A 9,372-nucleotide genomic window follows, 5' to 3' on the forward strand; every position below is an offset into this window, starting at 1 on the left:
ATAATAAATAGATTTATAAGTTAGTAACTATCTGAACAGATTGAGATATTGCCATATTTGTTAATTTGCTCACAACAAACAAAATTATGTCATCATAAGATAATGATGCAAAAATGTGTATAAGTCCTCAACATAAAATAAAGAATAAAGTATTATTCTCAAATTCGACCATTGGAATATCCGCTTTACAACGTTTACAATAATATTTGTCTTATAATACAATCTAAGTGAATTATTATTTGCTAGGTATTTTTGCAATTTAAATATTTCACTTTAGAATACAAGGCACAAAAAGTTTTATTCAAAATATTCATCTACTATTAAAATATATGTATACATAATGGTAATTGCTTGTGGACATGACATTAAATTTTTTTTTTTAACTTTTGTTTCCACATATTTTGGAAAACATACCATCTTTATTTTAGCCTAAAATAAATCAAAATTTCTAAATATTAGATAAGCTTTAGTACGTCTTGAATTTGGTCAATTTTGACTATTTACCAAACATTATCATCTTACATTTTAAAAATGTAAATATGTCGTAATTTTTTGATTGACTATTAGTGATCACTATCAAAATAAAATTAATTGTTAATTATGAATAATAATTGATTTATACGCTCAGTTTGAACGTATAATTAATTTTGAAATTACAATAAGTAGTTAAAGCCAAATACATCAACCCATATATATATATATATAGACACACACATCACATACACACTTTTAACCTGATTAAGTGGGAGGTATGGATCAAAGGGGACAACTGAAACCTCTTATGTACAATTCTTTTGAATTAAATTTATTTTTTTTAATTTTATGATTGAATTTTCTTCTGTGTTAAATCTTATAAAATTAAAATTTGATTGAACAGTGTGTTTTGAATTTCATTGTTAATTTTAGAAAATTAATTTTGAAATAAATGAAAAGCATAAAAAATTTAATCAAAAGAGGAAAAAGATAAATAATTAACTAAAAAATTATTATTTTTTCAAATGCTACACATGACATAAATGATAATTGGATGAAAATTAAAATATCATAAATTAATGATGATATTTTGTACTTTCTAGTGATTTTTTTTTTACCGCTATAATTCTCTCTTTATGTGTGCATGTGCATATATGCATATGTGTGCGTCTCCCTTAATGAATTAAAAAAAATATGGAAAAGCATATAAATTTGTTTTCTAATCTATAAACAATATAATGAATATTTCTAGACACTTGCAATATATAATTAATTACTAATAAAAATTTAAAGAAAATTTGTATACATTTTTTTTATAAAAAAAAACATCAAACTTATTCTAATAATAACTATTACTAATATTTGTCAAATAAAAAATTAAAAGAAGAGAGAAAATTTTGAATCAACTTAATTAAATTGTTGTGTCCAAATGATAAAGAACATACAAGAAATAACTATTACTTATATCCAAAATTTTCACTATATTTCATCTTATTCCAAAATTTAGCTATTCCACAAAACAAACCAATTGAGGATTGGATTGATCCCTTGTTAGTTGGTAATTCTATATATTGTATATTTATAAAAATTAAACTAAAAAAATAAGCAAATAAAATAAAAATGCAACTAGAAAGGAATAGTACTTCTTGCATATTTGGTTCGTAGTAATTGAATATAACCAATAGGAATAGAATTGAATTTCTCACTTGATTTCATCACGTCCCCATTCAAATTTTTATTTCATTTTTTCCAATCCCAATCTCCCTTTTACTTGTCTTGTAACCTCGGTATTCATCCGCAAAAAGTGAGGGTATTTTAATAAATAAAATGAGGTGACACCCACTTTTAGTAAAAAATAAAATAAAAATAAGAGAGCATATAATACTCGAAAGATGAGAAAAAAAAGTATATAGTTAGATAGATCAATTAGATCCTTCGTTGAATGAGTTACTGATTAAAAAGAGATGTGATGGAGATGGAGATTGGATTCAGGAGAAGCAAGATTGTTTATTTAATTGATTGATTTCAATGGAAAAATGAATGCAATTGCAAGGCTAAAATTAAACGAACCACAAAAGCATGTTCTAAAATGGGTGAAGCTACTTTCTAGGAAGACAAAGAGAAAATAAATTTTTTTTTTTTTTTACTTTTCCTTTCTTTTCCTATCAAGGAATCAGTGGAAATTATGCAAGTCATTTCGATAACAAATTAACATTGCAGGAGTGCACTTTCCAGGGAGGTGAAAGAGCCAGCGTTACACTTTTTATTTTCTTTTTAAAAAGATTATTTTGTGCTTTTGAAGGGTCTTTTCCAGTTTCTTATTCATTGGTTCCATTAACACGCCTTTTGATTTCTTCATTTTTGTGTTTTTCTACAAATTAAACCGTTATTTATTTATTTTTTCCCAAGATCTTTTTGATTTCTTCATTTTTGTGATTTTTTTTTTTTTTTCTCATTAAGAACATTTCTTGGTTTATGAACAACCTTTAGTCACATAACATGGCCATCATGCCACAGACAAATCTACTGTAACCAAGCCAAAATTAAAATACCAACATCTGATGAAATGAAATGCCTCGTCCAAAAAGCAAAACAAAAATGAATGTTCACATAGTAACCAGCACAGGAGGCGCAACATCTTAGACTCTTAGTAGTTCTCAGGCATTTCTCTTACGTATATTGAGGAAGGGTTGCAGGGCAGGTTTAGCAGCGGGATGGTCCCAGACCAACGATTCCCACCATTCATTGTCTCTAGTAAAGATTCCCCGGAGAGCAGGGGGAGGAGATGGTTGTCCATTCACGGGATGCAGGGGAAGGTAGAGAGGTAGCCTCTTTAGCTTCGGACACGCCTCTATTTGAACAGTGCCCAGAGTATCACAGACCATCTTTCTCCTACAGATGCTTTTCAATTCTGGTAGCTCCCACAACACTAAATCCGTCAATTTTGGAAGATGGATTGTTTTTATGCCGATTTTGTCAGCAGTTGCCCGGTCGTCATTTTCTTCTGCTTCTCCTACTATCTCCTCAATGTTGTCACACACGACAACACAAAGACGTTCCAGGTTTTGGAGATGCCGAACCAACCTATCAGGAAACAGTTTCTTGATTTTTGGGCACCCAGCTACAAACAGTTTCTTTATATGCAACACTTTGAGACTTGAAAATGTGCCATTGACTTCTCTTTCTTCTTCACCAGCTACTATCTCCTCCATTTGCTTGCAATGCGAGACTCTGATTGTTTCCAGGCTAGGAAGATATTGCTGCGACGACAACCCACGTGTGAACAACTTCTTGATTTTTGGGCACCCCTCTATTTCCAACTCTTTGAGACTTGAAAATGTGCCATTGACTTCTCTTTCTTCTTCACCAGCTACTATCTCCTCCATTTGCTCGCAGCAAAAGACTTTGATTGTTTCCAGGCTAGGAAGATATTGATGCGACAACCCCCGTGTGAACAGCTTCTTGATTTTTGGGCACCTAACTACATGCAACACTTTGAGACTTGAAAATGTGCCGCATGGAAGTGCCCTTAAATCATGACACCTATTAAAACTTATGCAGTCAATGTTAGGAAATAAATGGACAAGGATCTCTGTATTCACACTACACCCCTCAAGCGTTACTGCTTTAGAACCCCGCTCCATTGATGGAAAATCATAAAAAAATCCGGATCCAACCATTATACAGTAGGCATTCAGCCTACTAATTTTTTGAGCAATCTCAGAGAGCAAACTCAGGACGCGTCTTCTCACATTCCCGATTCGGCCAACAAATTTTTCCAGATCCCTCATTTGAGGCAGTATCTCTTCTCCTACAACTACATTCTCCTTTAGACAATCCATATACAACACTTTCAGGTTGACCAAATTCACCATACCTTCAGGTGCTTTTTCTATACCAGTCTCTCCAAGGTCCAACTCCTTTAATGCCTGAAGCTTTGCTAGTGAAGGCACATATTTTAGCCTCCTACAATATCTGAGCAATAATGCAGTAAGATTCTCCAAGTCTGATATGGTATTTGGTAGCCTCTGTAGAACCTTATTTCTAGATAAATCAAGAACTTTTAGGGCACACATCTGCAAAAAGAAAGAGCCTGGAATTTTCTTCAAACGATTTTCCTGTAGCATCAAGGTTAAGAGTTTAGGACATCTTGGTGATATCCCTGCCTTAATTTCTGTTATATCATTACGCATTAAGGAAACTCTCTCCAGATCCTCAGCCCAGTCCTCCGGTATTTCTCTCAACTTAAGTCCAGCTTTTACCAAGAAACGAGGACCAGCTGTACTACTGCTCTCTCCACCTATTTGTAGCGCCATGTCTCTTACCAAATCATGCATCTTCACCTTCATTGAGTTTTCACTCCAATAGCTCCTTGTTGCATTTTCTAGCAAGCAAGAGTTTTCCAGTTCATTTAATATGGTGTGACCCTTGTCAAACTCGGCCTGCCTACTGTCCATTCCGTCTATCAGTCCCTCTGCAATAAAGTACCTTATCAATTCCTCTCTTTCCATTTCACTGTCTTCAGGATACAATGCGCAATATAAGAAACACTGCTGCACTTTTGGATCCTTCAGGCGACCATAGCTGATTCTCAATATAGAGAAGACCTCCTCTTCCATATCAGGTCTCCCTGAGTTTGATTCTCTCAATCCCTTCACAGCAGTCCTCCATTCACGAATGTCATTGACTCCTCGCATGCTTCTTGCCATTGTGATAATCCCAAGTGGCAAACCCCTACATTCTCTAGCTATGGACATAGCAGCAATTTTCACATCCATAGAAAGTGTGTCATAAGGCTTGAGTTTTTCCATGAATAACTCCCAAGCTTCGTCATTTGAAAGAGGCTCCACTTTGATTATTTCTTGGGAACCCATCTGGCGACACACTGATAATGATCGAGTGGTTAGAATCAACTTAGGCCCATCTGGCCCAATAGGTATCCCAACTTTTTCCAGGGTAAAATGCTCCCACATATCATCTAAAATTAGCACTGTTTTCTTCCTGTTTGCCAATCCTCTGAACAAAGTGGCAGCCCTTTTCCCCTCGTTCTCCTCCGAAGGAAGATTTTCTAGGCCAAGTTCTTTGGCAATGTCACCCTGCAATTTGTAAATACTGAATTGTTGAGAAACAGTGATCCAATAAACATGATCATAACTTCGAGGATTCTTTAAGAGTTCATTGTGGATATGCATTGCAAGTGTGGTTTTCCCAACACCCCCCATTCCATAGATGCCAAGGCTGAATATCCTATCATCCATTATGCACGCCAAGACTTTTTTCATGCTCTCTTCTGCTTTTTGGCCCACTAATTTCACTGTCAATAGTTCTAAGGGTTCGTGCACATCTACTGTGAACCCTTCAGCAAATTTACCTTGTTCTAAAAGTTCTTCCACCTCCTGAGTCGTTTTCTCAATTTGATTCCCAAGATGTATGCGTGAAAGAAATATGCTCCCGTGGACTTCTTGTTCTAGACTTCGTACCTCATCTTTTTTGCTTTGTACATTTCTCAACCAATTTTCAACTTCCCTCTTTCGTTTCCTTCCCGTTTGAAACTCCAAATTTTGAACTTCTATGCTTTTGTCAGCCTCACGAACTTCCAATAATTCCAACTTCCGTTTCAAATTCTGCATTTTTTCATCAAGGTTAACGTACTTGCCTAACCCTTTTGTGCAACTCCATAAGATATCCATTGCTATCTGACACCAAAAGGGCGAGAGATTGTCATGTTTCACAAAATAAACAGAAAAAAAAGGATAATAATAATAATAAGAATAATAATAATAATAATTCTTTTGTTAATAAACAAAGAAATTTATTATAGAGAGGAAAAAAGAGGATAAGATATCCACTAGAAACAAAATAAAAAGGAGCAAAATAAAAGCTCCAGAAAACAAAGATTACATATCAGCTCTACTCAAGCAAAGCCACCCAGTCCCGCTCTACATCTGCCAGCGGAAGATAATGAAAGAAGCCATTCACCGAAACCCACAGCAACACTAAAAACACCACTCTAATCCAAAGCAAGTTAAGAGGGGTGTCCAAGTTATTAAAAATTCTGGCATTTCACTCTAGCCAAATACACCAAAGAGGAAACCATAACTAAGAACTGCTACAAAGCCTTTCTCTCCATACCGTTCCCAAACCCCCTAAAAGTCAAAGAGCAAGAGTGAGGGCAAATCCAGTTCTCTCCAAAATTTCCAAACATTCTGTTCCAAAGGGACCAAGTGAAGTGAAAATGAAAGAACAAGCGAGAGCAAGTCTCTCCACCCTGTTAGCAAAGGACACACACATCAGGAAATAGAGCTTTGTAAGGTCTACACTTTAGGAGCAAGATTATTGGTATTTATTTTTTCCAAGATCGTTGTCCCCAAAAAGGCCTTAACCTTGGAGGGAACTTCAACTTTCCAATGAGGGCGTAAGGGGCAAAAGGAGAAGCATTAGGGGCAAGATTCAAACAAGAAAAGAAAGAATTACAAGAAAAAACCCCAAAAGAATCTAAACCCCAAACTCTTTTGCCACTCCCAAACTGGAATTGAAAAGAATGAGGAACATATATCAAAAGGGAAAGCTTATTCATCTCTCTCGTAACGTTTCCTTGCAAAATGAAAATCCTAAGGAAATCCACTCTCTTGCAAGAAGAAGAAAGCACAGATAGGAGAGTCATTAAGAGAAGATAATTGAAAGAGACAAGGGAACATAAAAGCCAAAGGAGCCACCCCAATCCAATGATCCTCCCAAAATTGGATTATCTGCCTATTACCATCACAGAACCGAACATGACGGAAAAACGAAAGGTGAATTTCATACTTGCATTTCCAAAGACTAGAATAGGTGAAATTAACCCCAATCTTATCATCCCAGTCCCATCCATTTTGAATTAATTCATAACTTAAGAGATTCCTGCAATACTTGGGATAAAAATGCGTATTAAAATAAAATATAAAATTAAGCATAATTTCGAAGAAAAAATTATATATATTAATGGCAAATATTTAATGAAAACTGCAAAGGCAAAAAAATATTTTAAAATATTAAATGATAAAGAAGCTGCATCAAAGCATTCATTTTTATTAGTACTATTTTCTCAAGATATTTTAGGATGTTAAAAAATATAGAAAGAATTGACACTGCAGATTAGTTGCCTTAGTTATAAAATGTTTATTTGTTAGTCTGAATCAACTATTAATGATGCATTAGTTATGGAATTCATACATAATCACACACACACCGGCCAATATTTGTGTAAGGGTGTTTTAGGAAACAAAAAGTGAATACCAACTTGGAAAAATCTCCTCCATACATGTACTAGCGATAAGAGACACACGAACCATGTGTAATACATTTTTCATTTTTTATATTTAATTATTTTTTATTTTTTATTTTTATACCTTATTTAAATTTATTTTCTATGCTTGGAAAATTGACTTGCTATCACAATATAATGGTTCGATAAAATATGGCCTATTAAAATTTTTTTGATTAAAATTTATAATTTACTGAAATATTTTAGAATATTGGAAAATCAAAGAAATAATTCTAATCATGAGTAGCTATGAGTTAGTTCTAATCCCTTATGTGTTACTTAATATCTTTTTTTAATATTACATTTATTTAAGAGTACTTAAGAAGTGAAAAGTGGATACCAAATTCTCAATGTATACATAAAGGATATAGACAAGGATAAAGGCTACATATCTAAACATATTATACAATAAATGAAAGTAGACATCAAAGTAGAAGTATCTCTTATATAAAATCTAGATAAAAAATTTTAAAATAAGGAATGAAACAAACAAATAGTACTTTCCAAGCATGATAACTTAAAACTCTTTTGATATTATTTTTGTCTTCTGTTTTCTAGTGAAGACATGAAAGCGCATTTATTTATGATGCTAGTTTTTTGTTTCTATTGTGAGTTTTAACTACTATAGAAAAAAATTAAAAAACAAATTTTATAGTTTTCAATTATTTTGACATGTTGCTAGAATACTTTTTATATCCATTCCAAAATAATTTTTATGGATTAAATCATTCATTTAATAAATAATTTATAATTAAAAAATTAGAATAAATGACCATGAATTTAAAATATTATTAAAATCAAAAGATTCACAAAATATCTAAAAATATAAAATCCATTTAAAAATATTTTACTATTTTATATTTAATGTACAAAAAGATTGTTTTGTAAAATATAATAATTACGTAAAATAAATTATAATATTCTTAATTTATATGTTTATTATTTTAATCAATAAGGTTGTTTTGTAAGATATAATAATTAAGGAAAACAAACTATAATATTCTTAATTTCTATTTCAAATATTTTAATTGTTATTTGATTTAAGGACCAAAAAAATGAATATTTATTTAATCAAACTTTTTAAAAATATTTTTGACCAAATATGCCGCAGGTTTTCAATTTTTAGTTTTATTTTCAGTCTTTAATTTCTACTTCTAATTTTCGTTTTCACTGAGATGCAGCAGCCCCTCAACTAAATGTAAATGCTCATGAAGACTGAAGCAAGGATTTGGTGAGCAGATCGAGAAGGGAAATTCAAGCAAGCAGGCAGACAGGCGGTAAGTTCGTAGGACAGCAAATTAAATATTAATTAGCAAAAGAATCAAATTGATAACGTATATAAATAAGCATACCTGGAACAAAGCAACGTAGCTAGGGCTTATAATACTCGAAAGAAGAGGAGAAATTACGCGGAATCAACGAGCGAGCAAGATGGTAGAGCTCCGTTGTTGAGAGTAGGTATTAAAGCGAGAGGAAGATGGCGACTGAATGAAATCAGCATTCGATTCGACCCAGGTCAACCAAATCTGTCTGTTCAATTGAATTCAAAACCGAATGCAAAAGTAAAATTAATTCCTCTTCTTCTTTTTTCCTGTGCGGGTGGAAAATGGAAATGCGCGACTTCAATACGCCACTGTGCGCCACAGTCGTCATCTTCCCGAGTATTAATGGTTTTCTTTTTCCTTCAATTGGACCGCATTTGTTGAATGCCCAACAAGAATCATGGCTCCAAGCTCTTATTCAAAATTTCGTAAGTCAAACATCACCTTGCATGTTGACAGAAAAGAATTGATGAAATTGGTTGATCTAATGGAAAATCTTTTTCTTGTTATTATGTTAGCCATTGAATCCTTCAAATATTGCATACAAATACGCGTTTTTATCTTGCATCAGTTGTGCAAGAAACACTAGGTGGTTTATAAATTTATACAATAACTTAATAATTTTAAATTATTTTGACTACAAAATTCTAGTGACAGATTAGTGTTCCATTTAGTTATATAGTCATTTTGATTCGTGAAATAATAAATCTTTGAAATAAAGATAAAATATAGTAAAATTTGAAAATATACAGTTTATAGTTGTTCGATACATGT

The 9,372-nt window shown here is 32.8% G+C and overlaps 1 protein-coding gene across 3 annotated transcripts; it reads right to left on the reverse strand.

The window, feature by feature from the left end:
• Positions 1–2,500: 2,500 nt before the first annotated feature.
• Positions 2,501–9,077, reverse strand: LOC131144218 (probable disease resistance protein At4g27220). 3 transcript variants are annotated; one of them, XM_058092714.1, is made up of 2 exons: positions 8,629–9,077; positions 2,501–5,669 (listed from the first exon to the last, which is right to left on the reverse strand). In XM_058092714.1, the coding sequence occupies exon 2, from the start codon at positions 5,661–5,663 to the stop codon at positions 2,631–2,633; it is 3,033 nt and encodes a 1,010-aa protein (XP_057948697.1). In that variant the 5' UTR covers positions 5,664–5,669; positions 8,629–9,077; the 3' UTR covers positions 2,501–2,630. The 3 variants fall into 3 exon arrangements, with proteins under 3 accessions (XP_057948697.1, XP_057948707.1, XP_057948717.1); XM_058092724.1 differs by lacking the exon at positions 8,629–9,077 and adding an exon at positions 5,875–6,643; XM_058092734.1 differs by lacking the exon at positions 8,629–9,077 and adding an exon at positions 5,875–6,372 and having other exon boundaries at positions 2,501–5,665.
• Positions 9,078–9,372: the final 295 nt, after the last annotated feature.

This window comes from Malania oleifera, chromosome 1 (genome assembly GCF_029873635.1).
Source record: "Malania oleifera isolate guangnan ecotype guangnan chromosome 1, ASM2987363v1, whole genome shotgun sequence".
Taxonomy (NCBI): Eukaryota; Viridiplantae; Streptophyta; class Magnoliopsida; order Santalales; family Ximeniaceae; genus Malania; species Malania oleifera.

Coding starts and splice junctions, on each gene's coding strand:
- LOC131144218 (XM_058092714.1), bottom strand. CDS start 5,663: ATGGATATCTTATGGAGTTGCACAAAAGGGTTAGGCAAGTACGTTAAC.